The 19,025-nt window shown below is 31.8% G+C and overlaps 1 protein-coding gene across 1 annotated transcript; it reads right to left on the bottom strand.

Annotated features, from left to right (window-relative positions):
* Positions 1–12,626: 12,626 nt before the first annotated feature.
* LOC111413874 (elongation factor 1-alpha) lies at positions 12,627–18,702 on the bottom strand. Its single transcript, XM_023044995.2, has 3 exons — positions 18,571–18,702; positions 13,617–14,376; positions 12,627–13,435 (listed from the first exon to the last, which is right to left on the bottom strand). The coding sequence occupies exons 2-3, from the start codon at positions 14,367–14,369 to the stop codon at positions 12,800–12,802; spliced, it is 1,389 nt and encodes a 462-aa protein (XP_022900763.1). The 5' UTR covers positions 14,370–14,376; positions 18,571–18,702; the 3' UTR covers positions 12,627–12,799.
* Positions 18,703–19,025: the final 323 nt, after the last annotated feature.

The raw sequence follows: 19,025 nt of genomic DNA, 5'->3' as shown, positions 1-19,025 counted from the left end.
TATAAAGAAACAGGTGTCGTACACTACAAAAACTCTTTAAGCGACACTGAGGATTTTAAAGTGCTAAGTTTCCTAAGAAGGGGAAAACTCCATAACTTGAAGAATTATCCACTCCAGCAAAGATACAGAAGTTCACTTCCAATTTCGGTTGATAAGAAAAACGATTTGTGTGCATTATTACGATTTGTACCACCTGTATTCCACGAATTCTATAAAAATTTACCAACTTCTGAGACTGCCATTGATAATGATCCCGATTTGATAGAACAAGTAGAAGAAGAAAAAGACATTTAAGGATTGCTCTTAAGGACGTTGGCGTCGTTATTCTTTTTGTTTCGTGTTACAAACATATACTTTATTTTGATTATTCCAACATTTTGTTATTGAATAAAAATGTAATCACTCAGCGCCGTTTTTTTGCTTGACTTAAGTCCTTACGTCAAACAAAATAAATACAGGTAGTTATTAATCAGAGGGTCTTGAAGACTTAAGTCAGCCAAATTCAGGTAAATATTCATTTTTTTTCTTAAATGTTGTAACCTAGCTATCAACTACCATTTCGGTAATGAATTGGTGCTTATAATTATAGAACTTTCAAACTCATTTTGTGGAAAACTACAATTTTTGACTTAAGCCCATAATACCTAACACCACAGATATATTAAAACTAATTATAAGTTTCATAGACTTGGTGTTCCCAGTTTTGAGCATTTGGAACAGTTGTGGATTTCAGTCATTTTTTAAAATATCAGGTACTGTATTGGTGCATTATATAGGCCTCCTTGCTCGGCTTGTAGTGAATTTTTTGATTCGTTTGATGAAACTTTATCTTTGCTCATTCCACAGTGTGATGAGTTGATATGTGCTGGAGATATTAATATTGATTTGATAAATCCCAGTCATGGTCACGCAGTTGGTTTTTCAGAGATACTTGAAGGTTATGGTTTGCTGCAGCTTGTTAATGAACCAACTCGCATTACACCTGCTACTGAGACGCTTATTGATGTTGTGATTACATCTTGTGTTAATGTTTCTGTTTTATCACTTGAGTCTCTTCATGACCTTACTGATCATGAATTGATATATTTTTGCCTTAGTGTTCCTGATGAGGGGAGGAGCCCGGTGATGAGAACCTACAGAGATTTTTCTGTATTTAACTTGAATTTTTTCACGTTAGATCTTCAATCGCAGCCGTTTGACCTTGTGTATGGAATTGATGATGTTGAAGTGAAATTACAGTACTTTAACCATTTAATTCTAGCATTATTCGATGCTCATGCACCTGTAAAGACGGCGAGGCTTAGCAAAAAATCTGCCCCCTGGCTTACTCCCCTGCTTAGAGACATGATTAAGTTTAGAGATCGTCTTTACAGCAAGTACAAAAAGTCTAAAACTGAACTAGCACTTAATGAATACAAATCTTTTAGAAAACATGTTGCTTGCGCAATAAAGACCGAGCAGAAGGCGTACTATGAATCATCTTTTAAAAATAAAAGTTCTAGGAAATCACTAAGGCATCTGAATGTTATCAAATCAAAAGAGCAGGTACTTCCACAACATTTGAATGACGTTGAAGTTATTAATGATAACTTTTTACAAGCTGCAGTAAACTCAATGATCGCTGATCCAGACTTAATTCAAGCTTATACTACTACGAAAAAGTCTACCGTTAATGAATTGTTTGCTTTTGTGCCTGTCTCGGAGCATATTGTAGCGGGCCATTTATTGAATATCAAGTCTGGCTGTGTGGGATATGATGAGCTCTCGGTTGTGATCTTCATCATTCCTTACGTCACACATATTATTAATATATGCTTATCGAGGTCAATCTTTCCAAAATGTTGGAAGAAATCTTTGGTAACACCTTTGCCAAAGATTAAAAATCCTATGACATTTTCGGACCTCCGACCAATTAGTATTTTACCTGTTTTGTCTAAATTATTAGAAAAAATTATGAATGACCAAATTCGGGAATTTGTCGATAAGCATAATATTTTGCCTAGGACACAGTCCGGATTTCGTGCGAACTACAGTTGCGATACAGCATTAACGCATATAGTTGATGACATATTGTTTGCGGCGGATCAAAATAGGCTTACTGGATTAGTTTTGCTAGACTACAGTAGGGCCTTTGATACTGTCAATCATAGAATGTTATCAGCTATCTTATCCTTCATTGGGTTCAATGATTCTGCTGTAAGCATGATTGATAGTTATGTGTCAGATAGACAACAAGCCGTTAAATTGGGTGTTCGGAGATCTGAACTGCGAGGCTTGAAGTCAGGAGTGCCACAGGGTTCTATCTTGGGGCCTCTACTATTTTGTATCTATGCCTCTAATCTGTCGACAGTTTTGAAATATTCAGAGTCACATTTTTATGCGGATGATTCCCAAATTTATCTATCGTTCCTGCCTACGGACATGGCCACTGCTCAAGTTAAATTGAGTGAGGACATCAATAATTTGATAGATGTATCCACTAAACACTCGTTACGGGTAAATTCAAATAAATCAGTGGTTATGCTCTTTGGGAGGCGGAGTGCACGAGACTCTATTGCAGAAAATTTTAAAATCAACATTGGTGGTGAATGTATTGGTGTTAAGGAGTGTGCTAGAAATTTAGGATTACAGCTCGACTCTAATCTTAGGTTCGAAAAGCACATCCTGAACAAAACAAAAATCTCATTTGCTGCTTTGAAGCTCATATACAGCATGAGGAATATTTTAGGTTATGCTTTGCGATTCCTTAGTGCTGAGCCATTTTAACTTCTGTGATACATATCATAGTTGTCTGAACTTAAAAACATCACAAAGGATTCAGCGTGTTCAGAATTCATGTCTCCGAATGATTTTCGGGCTTCGACGAGGGTGCCATGTCTCACACAGGCTGATCGATCTTGGGTGGCTGAATATGTGTAACCGTCGTATGTACCATATGGTTTCATTTTTTCATAAGTTACTGTTGCTTAAATGTCCATCTTATTTGTATGATAAGATTAAATTCCGCACTGATGTCCATAGCTTAAATATTCGAAGCAAGGGTATTGTGACACCACCGCTGCATGTGACTACATTATTTGAGCGATCATTCTCTTACAACTTACCGAAATTTTATAATAGTTTACCCCAATCATTGAAAATGTTGAGCTTGCCGGCGTTTAAAGTAAAGATCAAAAAATATTTATATGGAGAACAGTGTGATCATATACAGGGGGGGACACGTATTATATTATTATTTCTAAATTTTTTTTTTCTTTCGTTTATTTTTAATTGATGCGCTATTATTATTATTAGTTTTTTTTTGTACCTAGTTTAATTTTGTTTTCTTTTTGTTTTTTTTTTATTATTATTATATTTTGTTTATTTTTATGGTAGGGTTGAGTGGAAGAGAAGACGATTGTCTTAACTTCGCCCTTGCCAACCAGTTACATTTATATTGTTATTTTGTGAAATGCCATTCTAATAAAGTCTATAATTATTATTATTATTATTATAAATAATTTTCGAATACATCGGCCGCCCTAAGTATCACAAACAATACTTATTATTAGGACAACCAACAATATGTCAATATCTGAGTATTGACAATATTATTGCACGTATGAGTACAAAGATTGGCAGATGACCAATATTGATGGGATGATTTGACGAAAACGAAAATATTTAACCCTGCTGTACTGTTCGGGTCTATTTGACCAGAAAGAAAATGTAATCTTAAATTGTTATTTCATATTACATTTTTGAATGTAATAAGTCACAGTATAGTAACAAGTCTGTACTTGTATCTGCGACCATACCATAGCGTGCGTTGACAAGTCTGTGCTTGCTAACGATGTTGAGACTATAAAACAAGGCATTGATGCAGTTATGATTCAGTATTCGACTTTACATTCAACATGGCACGTCGCAGACCTTTAACTGACAAAGAGTTACAAGCGTATATTGAAGCATCTGACAGTAATGAAGATATTTCCGAATATGAAGATTATACAGGGTCCGGCAATGAAAAGGAAAGATTTGAGGTAGGGTTTACAGCGCGCCGCGAAGTGATGGGGAAGAACGTAGTCGACTTGCCAAGACCTGCATGATTTGCCATTTAGTTTACAATGGAGCGTTGGATGGGTGAGCATCCAGAGAATGATGAACAGTGGATGAACAAACAGTTTTTCAACAAGACGGGGCAACAAGTCACACTGCAAGAATTTCAATGAATATTGTAAATGCTTTGAAACGGGGATATCAGTTGGCCCCCTTTTGTTCTCCCAACCTAACAGCCTGCGACTTCTTTCTTGCAGAGTTATGCAAACCTTTCAGGCACGACTCCAAGAATGCATTCAAAAAATAATTTTTTTGACATTGTAAACCAAATGGCTACTCTCTTATTTTCCATTAATGTATTAAAAATTATTTAAAAAAAAATTCTTTAACAATAAAATTATTTACGAAATCTTTCCGTTTCACTGCCGGACCCTGTACAAGATGTTGAAGTCGATACTATGCATCTAAGTACAAATGTACAAAGTTGTTCTTCAAAGGATGGAAGAATAGAATGGAAGTCGAAACAACCGCAGCAACGTGGTCGCTTTTCTGCTGCCAATGTAATACACCAAACACCAGGAATTACAAGATATGCCAGCAGCCGCATTGGTGACATCAAGTCGTCATTTCAAGTTACATCTCATAATGCTGTAGAAAATACAATAATTGAAGTGACAAATCTCGAAGGACGAAGGGATTACGGTGAGAGGATTGTTGTTACTTGCTGGGGTTTATCGGTCATAAACTGGTAGAAATATATTTAGAGCAACTATGCCATTGGAGACATTTTCCATGATATCTCGTGTAATTTGGTTTGATGACAGAAATACAAGGCAAGGAGAAGCCGTACTTGCTATTCGAGAAATCTGGGAGAAATGAGTGGATGTTTTTCCAAAATTGTATAATGTTGGAGTAAATGTTACTATTGACGAACAGTTAGTAGCATTTAGAGGGCGCTGCCCTTTCAAATAGTACATTCTCAGCAAAATATGGAATTAAAATTTGGACCCTTTTGTGATGGTCAAACTTCTTATGCTTTGAAATTACAAATATATACAGGAAAAGCACCGGGTGCAGCTCCTCAAAAAAATCAAGGCATCTAACTTGCGATAATTTCTTTACGTCTTACAATCTGGGGCAGTGTCTTCTGAAAAAAAAATTACGATACTTCCAAAGTCCATGGTAAATAAAGAAGTATATAGTTCTTGCTTTTATTTTACGAATGACACTATCGTAGTCAACTATATTCCCACATTATACCACGACAAACAAATTAGTACCAGAGATGACAAAAAACCGCAAATAATATTAGACTATAACGCTACAAAAGGAGCTGTTGATACTCTAGATCAGCTGATAACCACATACACCTGTAAGCGTGAAACAAATCGCTGGCCTATGATAGTATTCTATAATATGCTTGATATCTCAGGTTATAATGCCTTTGTTCTATGGAGGAGTATTGGAACGCGAACAAGCTAACTAGAAGAAGAATATTTTTAGAAAATCTGTAATACAAAACCACATAAGAAGCAGAACACATCTGCCAAGAACAGAGGAATCGCGAAATGTTGTGCAAAGAATTCAAAACAATGGAAGTGCATCTTGTACTACTCTAAAACGCAGCCGTTGTAAATTTTGTCCTTCAACTAAAGACAATAACACAAATATAGTATGTAATAATTGTCATAAACATCTTTGTAAAACTCACTGTACATACTTCTGTCCAAATTGTAAAACATAAAAATAGCTTTTTATAACAATATTTTATTATTATCCGTAATTTCTGAGTTTTAAAGAATATTATTTGTTAGTTTTGCGTTAAATAAACAAGTATTAGTAACTTGTGCAATTTGTTTCCTTTTTTTATGTTTTGGGTCATATTGACCCTAACGATACAAGTGTATATTAATAATAAGTGTATATTAATATATTGACCGTCTAAGGGAAAGATTGACAATCCTACTTCAGTTGGCATTGAAATGAGCTAGAGCTCAAGAAAAATCTGCATCTGGAAAGAATTAAAAGAAGTGAAAGCTTCTAAAGGAACTGGCACCGATGAAGTATATATGCCCAAATGCTGGACTTTTAAAGAATTGAGCTTTCTCATAAAGTTTCTGAATCTTCAGAAAGTCAGCAAGTAAGGTAAGAGAAAAACACAGTCTCTAGTTAGTTAGGTAATGCTTATTGATTGTTTATTGCTTGGCAGAGCAGTTGGCGCTACGTAGGCAGCCGCCAAAATTAAGAGCGGCCGAAACCACGTTCCTTTCAAGCATAAAAAACTAATATTAATCACGACTATCAGAAGTTTTGCCATTTAGAGGAAAATCTGATGTACTCTTTGAAAAAAATAACGGAGTATCGTCTTCGACGTATAACGTCTAAAGAGTCACAGGTTCATTATCTTATAAAAACATACAAAATGAATTATTGGGTTTAATGGCACAAATGACTAGAAAGAAATTAATAGAAATGGCAAAAAATTTATTTTATTGAAGTAGTTGACATTACAGGAGTCGGTCTGGCATCTATATTTTTAGACACAATAAAAGTAAGAATCCGAGAGCGTTATTTGTTCCTTGTTCCTGTCACTCTATTAATCTTGTTTTAAATGATGCTGCAGAATCAAGTATAAAAATGGTCAAATGGTTTTTTTCTGCATCCACTTATAGATGGTCTATCTATTCTTGCCAAACATCTGACTAATTTAACATTCAAACCTGTATGTTCCTGTATGTATCAGGCACGTTAGATTTTTGTCTCGTCACTTTTTGGTATTGTAGAAGACATGTCTTTGCTGGGTTCTCATGGAAATAATACTGAAGTAGAAGTAAGCAATATATTAGAGAAGTTAAATTATTAGGCCATATGCATTATAATAATTTGGTATGCATTTGGTATGTACTTTTAGATGTTAACAGAGTAAATCTTCTACTACAAAGCCCAAAGTGCACGGTTTGTGCAGCAGTTGAAATAATTGAACAACTTGCAAAGAATTTAAAAAAACGTAGAAACTTCTAATAAAAGCTCTGCAGAATCTTGCCGACTTAAGAAATTGGGAAAAGAGGACGTCATAAAGCAAAGTATGAATTTGGAGATTACTCTTACACATAACAATAGAAAATACTTCGATGGCATTCAGCTGGCGGAAGAGTTGAGTATTATTTCATAACTTTTAAACCCAGGTGATACATCTTATAAAGTTTTGAAATATATTTTAAACAACTTAATTGTTATGTATCCAAATCTTTATATCGCTTTGAAAATCCTAAAATTCCTTTCCAAAAAAGGAATCCACAGATTCCTTTTCAGAAGATAGTTATGTAAGTAACAAGATGCCATGGTAATGTTAACTTTAGTAGGTTCGAGATTTATTTCTGCTTGAAAAACTTTAAATTTTGACACCAAAATCCCAAAAACATTCTTTACCACTCCTCTAGCACAAGAAAGTCGATAATTAAATATCCTTTGTCTGTTGTTCAAACTACCCTGGCTGTAGGGCTCCATAAAATTAGGTTTTAGTGAAAATACTTCATCAAATTCTTAATAATAATTATAATATAATGATATTATTATATATCATATTTAATAATGTTATTATTATACATATACTATATTTAGTAATACCACAATCAACATTACAAATAATTTTTTTTAGGTCAGAGACACTGAAATGGTTGATTGTGACGAGTTGGAAGAGCCAGAAGTTACTGTCCAGTCGTAATCTGATTTGTTATCTGTAGCAAAAATGATGGCGAAGTAGATATAGTTGCCAAATGTTGGGCATTCAAGTTAGGTAAACTGAAACATGATCAACGACTTTGGGCAGAAAAATTCATCAACGATATTTTACTTGAAGGCGAGCTCGGATATTGTTTGTATTAATCATCCGTACTACCAAAATCAGTATTAATTAATGACACCATCACCAGTGCCTTCTATAGCTGTCAGCAGCAGTACACTACCGATGGCAGAAGATACACCATTTGTAATTACTTGTACTTTTTTATTATGTATGGACACTGAAATAAATTTCAGCCTTGCCCAACGCAATATCGTCAAGGATATCTTGAACACTTTGCACAAAGAAATTATTTATGCCATCAGGATTCTGCAACTAAATCAAGTTTTTTCGAAATGTATGTGAAATAATGTCCTTCTGAATTTCGATTTTGCACTGTCTCTTAGGCGCATCATAAACTAAATATTATCTGTTAGCCAAGGAGCATTAGGCTATCTTGTATAACCTAAAAGCACAGGTCATAAACCGACCAAGGAGAAGACCTCGAACACGATGGCAAGATAACATAAAGAGTAATGTTTTAAAATTGCTTGGACTAAGAGTAGAAGTTCTTGGAGGGAACAATTAAAGGAGATATAGAAGTAACTTTTCACAAGAGATTTCGTAATACTGATAAAAATTATTTGTAATTTTACGGTTTGTAATTCTAAGAAGCGCCCTTGTGCTCAACTCCGATGTGAAGTAAATCAATTCGCGCAATTCACGTAATGGCCGAACATGTCAAAGGCCTTTTGAAATGCAACTCTTTGGCTATCCAACGATGCATACTACGTCCAAATTAGCTAGATGACTTCCGAGAATATTCCCACCATTGAAATAAGAACGTAAAAATTAAGTTGTGGAATAATATTATTTTAAAAATACCTAACAGAAATAAAAAATGCTTTTTAGACAATGTTGAAGATATATTACAATAAATAAAATAAAGTCTAACCCAACCTTTAGTAGTAGAGTATCTGATATCTTTGAGTTAATATGGATATGATGATGTTGGGCGAAATACGAGTTTTTAAAATGATGGCAAAATGGCAGAACTACGTCGATGGCAAAGTTCGAACTTCTCATCATTAACATTTCATTATTATTCTCCTCGACAATGGGTTGAATAAATGATTCTTCTTGGAAAATGGAGCAGTTTAGGGATTAAAAATAATTGCCGTCTTTGGTTTCCGATTAGCCCCTTTGAGTACCAACTTCCTAACGAGCTTATGAGAGAACAAAGACGATAATTGGATTAATCCCTAAAGCGCTCTATCTGTTGCTATTTTAATAATAATAATAAATAATTAATAATAAACGTTTTTACAACAAATTTATTATTTTTAATTTAATAAATTACGTAAATTGATTTAATATTTATCTCATAATTTGCATGATGTAATCGCAACGGTAGCAAACTAATTAATACAAAACAAACCTTGAGCCTCGAATTGAATGGCTCCAACAACAAACTCCGGAATTTGAAATTGATGAGAATTTCCTGCTAAATAAGTTTATCTTTATCAATAATAAAGTGAGTTTAGAGTGCATTTACTCCCAGTTCCTTAAAATCAACAACGGGGTTTCAGAAAAAGTAGTTCGATTTAATGTTAAAATTAATTAGTATTAATTAAGTAAATTGGATTAATATTTAGTTAATATAAATAACAATTAAGAATTTATATAAATTAATTCTGTATTAAGTAAATCGATCCAGTTTAGACCTTATTTTAGGTCATCGACTTTACATATGAATCGTTTAAATATGTTAAGTAGCAATGCGGGATGTTCACTTTTTACTCAAATCAAACTTATTTAAAAAAATCTGTTGTAAGAGAAGTATTGAACGTTAAAGTTAACATTAACCGCCATCTGATGTAATTTCGTGATTATTCCTAAAATTTATTCCGGTAGTAATGGATAGATGGCAGCACAAAACTAGAAAATAAGAACTTGCATTGTAATTAAGATTTACTGAAAACGCTACAATTTTCTTTGGCATTTTTCTTCGTAACAATTTTCCATTAGCAATTTCTGGTACTCATTTAGTTAAACAGTTCGTTTGAAAACATTAAATATTTAAGTCTTATTTATTACTACACCAATAAGTATGTCGTTTTCAGTAATAATTTATTTGGTTTTATTTCCTGTTCAAAGCCGGAAACAAAACCACAATAAGAGATCAATGATGACTGGAGCGTACTTATACAACTTTCCTATTTAAACTTATTAGTTTTTTCACACATCTAATACCTGCCTAACAATGATCGAATTATTCAAAATCCCGAAAAGGTCGCTCTAGTTCATCGAAAAAGATAGATCGTTCTATAATCAAACAGCATATAGAGTCGTTCAATCCTGCAATTTCTCATTACAAGAGGGAGCACACTTCTAATAAGAGATACCTTCCAAGTGATATCAGCATAGTGAGGATGTACAATAACTTCAAGGCAAAACATCCAACTATTAATTTTTCCTATTATTTATATAGAGAAGTAGTCAGTAAAATGAATATTTCATACTCTGCACTTGGACACGAAGAATGCAACATTCAAAAATCATGACAGAAGCTCTAATCATGATTCCAATAATTTAGAAAATAACTGCGCTGAGTGTGATTCTTGGAATAAGTATTGTTCCAATAGGAAGAAAATACAAAACATTTTCTATTTCATTCCAAGAAATGGATTTTATACGAATTTTTAAAACTTAATCGGCGAAAATTGCAAAATTCGAAAAAATGGTCGATCATTTCAAAAATTTATTTCTCAAGAACTAAAAGTGATTTTTCAAAACGGCTTGTTGCATTAAAAAGAGGATACTTTAATTAATAATTGGTGATATTTCCACAAGGATCCTTCAAGAAATTAATTTTATAGCGAATTTTGAAAATTATCGATGAAAATTGCAAATTATCAAAACTTCAAATATTGTTTTCTCAAAAACTAAATTTATTTTTCAAAAACAGGTTGGTTCATTGGAAAGAGGACACTTTTATTAACACTTTGGGAAATTTTCATACTCATATTCCAAGAGTTGGATTTTATACGAATTTTTATTTAATCGGCGAAAATTGAAAAATTCGGAAAAATTGTCGATTATTTCAAAAATTTATTTCTCAAGAACTAAAAGCGATTTTTCAAAACGACTTTTTGTATTAAAAAGAGGATACCTTAATTAATAATTGGTGATATTTCTGCAAGGATCCTTCAAGAAATTAATTTTATAGCGAATTTTGAAAATTATCGATGAAAATGGCAAATTATCAAAACTTCAAATATTGTTTTCTCAAAAACTAAAAGTTATTTTTCAAAACGGGTTGATTCATTGGAAAGAGGACACTCTTATTAACACTTTGGGTAATTTTCATACTCGTATTCCAAGAAGTGGATTTTATACGAATTTTTAAAACTTAATCGGCGAAAATTGCAAAATTCGAAAAAATTGTCGATCATTTCAAAAATTTATTTCTCAAAAACTAAAAGCGATTTTTCAAAACGGCTTTTTGCATTAAAAAAAGGATACTTTAATTAATAATTGGTGATATTTCCACAAGGATCCTTCAAGAAATTAATTTTATAGCGAATTTTGAAAATTATCGCAACATTGAAAATTTTATCAAAACTTCAAATATTGTTTTCTCAAAAACTAAAAGTTATTTTTCAAAACAGGTTGGTTCATTGGAAAGAGGACACTTTTATTAACACTTTGGGAAATTTTCATACTCATATTCCAAGAGTTGGATTTTATACGAATTTTTATTTAATCGGCGAAAATTGAAAAATTCGGAAAAATTGTCGATTATTTCAAAAATTTATTTCTCAAGAACTAAAAGCGATTTTTCAAAACGACTTTTTGTATTAAAAAGAGGATACCTTAATTAATAATTGGTGATATTTCTGCAAGGATCCTTCAAGAAATTAATTTTATAGCGAATTTTGAAAATTATCGATGAAAATGGCAAATTATCAAAACTTCAAATATTGTTTTCTCAAAAACTAAAAGTTATTTTTCAAAACGGGTTGATTCATTGGAAAGAGGACACTCTTATTAACACTTTGGGTAATTTTCATACTCGTATTCCAAGAAGTGGATTTTATACGAATTTTTAAAACTTAATCAGTGAAAATTGCAAAATTCGAAAAAATTGTCGATTATTTCAAACATTTATTTCTCAAGAACTAAAAGTGATTTTTCAAAACGGCTTGTTGCATTAAAAAGAGGATACTTTAATTAATAAATGGTGATATTTCCACAACGATCCTTCAAGAAATTAATTTTATAGCGAATTTTGAAAATTATCGATGAAAATTGCAAATTATCAAAACTTCAAATATTGTTTTCTCAAAAACTAAAAGTTATTTTTCAAAACGGGTTGGTTCATTGCAAAGAGGACACTTTTATTAATACTTTGGGAAATTTTTATACTCATATTCCAAGAAGTGGATTTTATACGAATTTTTAAAACTTAATTATTCTCATTAGTTGTTCAAGTTACACACTGTTTTATTTATTATTATTATGCCTATTATTTTCACATGTGTGAAAAACCAAGTTACAATAAACATTTCTTTAAGATAGTATTTCTAAACAGAAAATGTTCACTTATGATTAAGAAGTTGATTCTGCCAAAAAAATAAATAGATTTTGCTAACTTCGACTTCTTGAGTCATTTATTTATTTCATTGTAAGAGTTAAAAAACATTATTTAAAATTAATACTAACTCTACAATAACAAATAATCATTGATTAAATGAAATTAGGAATTGGAGATAATGAGAGGTAAATATAAAATAATTTAAAGAAATAAAAGAAAGTGAATTTTTTTATTAAAGTTTTGTTATTGAAGATGTTCTCAAAATAACACTTTTTACTCTTAGAAAGTCATATAAAATAAAACATTTGAAATAGCTGTAAAACCTATGGAAAGTTATTATTATATATGTAAAAACAAGAAAGCAGTTAGCTTTATCCAGCTGGCTACTTCTTCTTTTGGGCCTTTTCGGCGGCTTTCGTGACTTTTCCAGAGGTCGGGTCTTTGAAGTTAACGGCCTTAATGACACCAACAGCGACGGTCTGCCTCATGTCACGAACGGCGAACCTTCCTAGCGGCGGGAACTCTTGGAACGATTCAACGCACATCGGTTTTGATGGTACCAATGTAACGATGGCAGCATCACCAGACTTGATTGATTTCGGGTTTTCTTCCGTTGTTTTACCAGTACGACGATCGACTTTTTCCTTGATTTCAGCGAATTTGCACGCGATGTGAGCGGTGTGACAATCCAATACCGGGGTGTAACCATTCGAAATTTGTCCAGGATGGTTCAATACAATAACTTGAGCGGTGAAATCGGCAGCTCCTTTTGGTGGGTTATTTTTGCTGTCTCCAGCAACGTAACCACGACGCAATTCCTTAACGGAAACGTTCTTTACGTTGAAACCTACGTTGTCGCCGGGTACGGCTTCTTGCAATGCTTCGTGATGCATTTCAACGGATTTTACTTCAGTGGTGATATTAGCGGGGGCGAAAACTACCACCATACCGGGTTTCAAAATACCAGTTTCCACACGACCTACTGGTACTGTTCCAATACCGCCAATTTTGTATACGTCCTAAAAAAGTAACGAAGTTAGTTTATAAAAATTAAAGATTATTTATTTTTAATCCATTAAGTTAATCAGAAAAGATTAAGCCATTAATGTAGAAAATCAACAAATTTTTTTTTTTAATTCAGATAAATCGTTCATCATTTAAGTAATACGAATTAATGATAAAAATGTTTTTTTTTTTTACCTGTAATGGAAGACGTAAGGGTTTTTCAGTCGGACGACTTGGTGGTAAGATAGCATCCAAAGCGTCAATTAAACATTTACCGTCGGCTTTTCCTTCTTTACGTTCAATGGCCCATCCCTTGAACCATGGCATTTTGGTGGATGGTTCCAACATGTTATCTCCATGCCATCCGGAAATCGGAACGAAAGCGACGGCGGCCGGATTGTAACCAATCTTCTTGATGTAGGAGGAAACTTCCTTCTTGATTTCTTCAAAACGCGGTTCGGAGTATGGGGGTTCAGTGGAGTCCATCTTGTTAACGCCGACAATCAATTGTTTCACACCCAACGTGAAAGCGAGAAGAGCGTGTTCACGAGTTTGACCATTCTTCGAAATACCAGCTTCGAATTCACCGGTACCCGCGGCAACAATCAGCACGGCGCAATCAGCCTGAGACGTTCCGGTGATCATGTTCTTAATGAAATCCCTGTGGCCGGGAGCGTCGATGATGGTGACATAGTATTTGCTGGTTTCGAATTTCCACAAAGCAATATCGATGGTGATACCACGTTCACGTTCGGCTTTCAATTTATCTAAAACCCACGCGTATTTGAACGAACCTTTACCCATTTCTTGGGCTTCCTTCTCGAACTTCTCAATGGTACGCTTATCGATACCACCGCATTTGTAAATCAAATGACCAGTCGTGGTAGATTTACCAGAATCGACGTGGCCGATTACGACGATGTTAATATGAGTCTTTTCTTTACCCATTTTGAATCTACAAAAATAAAAATTCTTTAATATCGCAATAACCCGAAACACGTCGATTTTTATTTCTTATTCAATCACTTTTAGTTTTTACGGAAAATGGGGCAAATTTTTTTTTGTTTTAACGGAACGCCTATATGTTATATAGGGTGTTCCGTATATATATTGGTTATTAATTAATAAAAACGATGTTAATATAAGTCGTTTCAAATCTAGGAAAAAAAAATGTTTAAATATCGCAATAAGTCGAAACACGTCGATTTTTATTTTTAATTAGCTACAACATTTTGTTATAAAATTTTTTTTTATCACTTTTAGTTTTTCTGGAAAATGGGGCAAATTATTTTTTTTAACGGAACACCCTATATGTTATAACATTTTTTGGTAGAGCTAAAAATTACGAATTCAATGATACGTCAAAATCAAATATTGGTTATTAATTAATAAAAACGATCTTAATGAGTCATTTTGAATCTACAAAAATTAAAATTTTTAAATATCGCAATAAGCCGAAACACGTCGATTTTTATTTCTTATTAGCTAAAAAATTTTGTTATAACAATTTTTTTATCACTTTTAGTTTTTAAGGAAAATGGGGCAAATTATTTTTTTTAACGGAACAGCCTATATATTATAGCATTTTTTGGTAGAGCTAGAAATTACGAATTCAATGATACCTCAAAATCAAATATTAGTTATTAATTAAATAATTAATAAAAACGGTCTTAATAGGAGTCATTTTGAATCTACAAAAATTAAAATTTTTAAATATCGCAATAAGTCGAAACACGTCGATTTTTAATTTTTATTACCTAAAACATTTTGTTATAAAAATTTTTTTTATCACTTTTAGTTTTTCCGGAAAATGGGGCAAATTATTTTTTTTAACGGAACATCCTATATATTATAACATTTTTTGGTAGAGCTAAAAATTACGAATTCAATGATACCTCACAATCAAATATTGGTTATTAATTAATAAAAACGATCTTAATAGGAGTCATTTTGAATCTACAAAAATTAAAATTTTTGAATATCGCAATAAGCCGAAACACGTCGATTTTTATTTTTAATTAGCTAAAATATTTTGTTATAAAAAATTTTTTTATTACTTTTAGTTTTTCCGGAAAATGGGACAAATTATTTTTTTTAACGGAACACCCTATATGTTATAACATTTTTTGGTAGAGCTAAAAATTACGAATTCAATGATACCTTACAATCAAATATTGGTTATTAATTAATAAAAACGATCTTAATAGGAGTCATTTTGAATCGACAAAAATTAAAATTTTTGAATATCGCAATAACCCGAAACACGTCGATTTTTATTTCTTATTGGCTAAAAAATTGTTATAAAATTTTTTTTTATCACTTTTAGTTTTTCTGGAAAATGGGACAAATTATTTTTTTTAACGGAACACCCTATATATTATAACATTTTCTAGTAGAGCTAAAAATTACGAATTCAATGATACCTCAAAATCAAATATTAGTTATTAATTAATAAAAACGATCTTAATAGGAGTCATTTTGAATCTACAAAAATTAAAATTTTTAAATATCGCAATAACCCGAAACACGTCGATTTTTATTTCTTATTTGCTAAAAAAATTTGTTATAAAAATTTTTTTTATCAGTTTTAGTTTTTCTGGAAAATGGGACAAATTATTTTTTTTAACGCAACACCCTATATATTATAACATTTTCTCGTAGAGCTAAAAATTACGAATTCAATGATACCATAAAATCAAATATTGGTTATTAATTAATAAAAACGATCTTAATAAGAGTCATTTTGAATCTACAAAAATTAAAATTTTTAAATATCGCAATAAGTCGAAACACGTCGATTTTTATTTCTAATTAGCTAAAATATTTTGTTATAAAAATTTTTTTTATCACTTTTAGTTTTTCTGGAAAATGGGGCAAATTATTTTTTTTAACGGAACACCCTATATATTATAACATTTTTTGGTAGAGCTAAAAATTACGAATTCAATGATACCTCACAATCAAATGTAGCTTAATTAGTTTTTATGATATTTAATTAACAAAAAAGACATATACAGTTCGCGTCAAAAGTGACGTTCCCTTACTAATTTGAAAATTGTTCGAGATATCGCCACGATACAAAACACGTCGATTTTTATTGTTTGTTTATTTACTCAAATATTTTGGTACAATAAAATTGTTGCACCCCAAAAATTTTCAAATAAAAGTTATTTATTTTGTAATGGAGTGATGAAAAAAGTTATGTATCCATTTAAAAAACTTACTTAACCATTTAAAGACCTAGATGGCGCTTTTATAATACAATGAAAACTATAAAGAATATTTTCCCTCCATATTTCATGTTTTATTAAAAAAAAAAAAATTTGAAAATATCGCAATAAGCCGAAACACGTCGATTTTTATTTTTTATTAGCTACAAGATTTCGTTATAAAAATTTTTTTTATCACTTTTAGTTTTTCTGGAAAATGGGGCAAATTATTTTTTTTTTACGGAACACCCTATATATTATAGCATTTTTTGGTAGAGCTAAAAATTACGAATTCAATGATACCTCACAATCAAATATAGCTTAATTAGTTTTTATAATATTTAATTAATAAAAAAGACATATACAGTTCGCGTCAAAAGTTACTAATTTGAAAATTGTTCGAGATATCGCCACGACATCGATGTTTCAGATAAAACTTTCATCATATGAAAGGGGAAAATATTCTGTATGGTTTTCGTTGCATTTTAGAAGCGCCATTTATGTCTATTAATTGTTAAGTAAGTTTTTTAAAATGGATACATATTTTTTTCATTACTATCTTATTCTACACGATAAAATAAATAACTTTTATTTGTAAATTTTTTTTATTTAATGAACATTATTATTAACAAATTCAAAGTGCAACTAGGGAATGCCAAAATTAACATCAAGTAGGCTAATTAAGGTTGGAAAGATATACAATTGCTGCAAAAATGGAGAATATATTTAAGTATAGTTAAGTAAACATAACAACATTGATATCTCTGGCTCCTTCTCCATAAACAAATATATGAATTTGTTGCTAAAAGAAATTTTGACAGATATGAGTACTAAAACAATTGCCATTTGTTATGGCCGCCTACTTGATGTTGAAATGAAATTCAATGAATGTTATGGCTAGTTAATAATATCATTGGTAATTTAAGTTGCAAGAATGTGAGGCGATTACTGAGTAATCGAAACGACTAATAAAGAATAGAATGATTCATGAATGGAAAAATAATTTTTGTATTCATGCTTTCTTGGATTTTAAATGATTTGTGATGGTTCAAAAATAGTTTTAAAAGAATCATAACATTTAAATAACTTGCAAATAAAAACATAATAGATTGCGCAATGTTGCAGCAAAAAAAATGCAAGAATTCGCGTGGTTTAAAAATGAAAAACGTGGTTATAGAAACAAAGAGGTTGGCACATGGATAAAAAAAATGTAACTTTCGAAACCGGCAAGATGGTGGGTTTAGAAAGAAGAAGAATTCAGCGAAGAACCGAGAATGAAAAGGGCAATTACGCCATTTTATGTTAGCGCACGTGTTCAATGATCCGTATTTGACCGTTTGAAAATGGAGATCGCAACTCTATTTTTAAAACTAACCAAAAAATATTAATGAATCTTTGAAATTTAGAAAAAAAAAAATTTTCCATGTGGAAAATGGCGCCATCTCACTATAACTATAATATATATATACAACAATCAAATATTACTAATAATAGCAATTTCCGGCGTTAATTAAGAACGAAATTAGCATAAAAAAACACGTGGTATTAATAAATCCGATTAAAACAAATGAAAGTTTAAAGAATGCATGGAAAAGAACAAAAGAAAAAAGCCGGAAAGATGGTTCTAAAAAAAAAATGTAGTAGGCCGCGGCCATTAGAAATTTGAGACGAACCCCACGCTGTAATTACGATTAAAACCGGTAACAATTTTACACGAATTTACGTGTGCTAGGTAAAACCGGCGAATTATAAAGTAAAATTAGTAAAAGCAAGCGTAATTTGCAAGGAATATCGCAAAACATGCAGCCGACATATGGCAAAATGGCGACGATTCGTATGACACGTGGTGATGGAAGTAAATCGGACCGAAAATTTCGAAAAATGGATCTAATTCGTTCGCGATTTGTGAATAAAATGATTAATTTGATATTTGTACTCACTTTTAGTTGAGTTTTGTTAAGTTCTCTTGACTAAACCAACCGGTACAAGCAGAGACGACTGTACTAATGGTGCCAAGCCAACCACACCGATCGAAGTGCAGAACAGAAAGGAAGACTCGCAAGTAATGACCCGAACATATTCGCTCGGCGATTATACGTCACATCCGTTCTCGAGCGCCACCTACAGTCGGTGCGATTCAAATTTAGGCGCGAATCGATTATTCTAGAATCTCTTTACGCATCCGGTTAATTTCATTAATTATTTATTTGTCATTAATAACATCTCAAATTGAGTCAATAAAAATTAAATAATATTTTCTAAATAATACTTTCCGATTAAATCGTGTTATTTTATTTTTTTCTATTACAGTAAACATATAAATATTCTTAACGGAATTTTTTCACATTTTTCTTTATTTTTTTATTCAAATTAACACGCTTCTTTTATTTATTAT

Source organism: Onthophagus taurus, chromosome 8 (genome assembly GCF_036711975.1).
Source record: "Onthophagus taurus isolate NC chromosome 8, IU_Otau_3.0, whole genome shotgun sequence".
Classification (NCBI taxonomy): domain Eukaryota; kingdom Metazoa; phylum Arthropoda; class Insecta; order Coleoptera; family Scarabaeidae; genus Onthophagus; species Onthophagus taurus.
This window is presented reverse-complemented; position numbering and strand designations above follow the sequence as displayed.

Bases quoted from the DNA above. Each gene is read 5' to 3' on its own strand.
- LOC111413874 (XM_023044995.2), bottom strand. From the start codon at position 14,369: ATGGGTAAAGAAAAGACTCATATTAACATCGTCGTAATCGGCCACGTC. The intron at 13,436-13,616 runs GTAAAAAAAAAA...TTACTTTTTTAG, and splicing joins CCTTACGTCTTCCATTACAG to GACGTATACAAAATTGGCGG.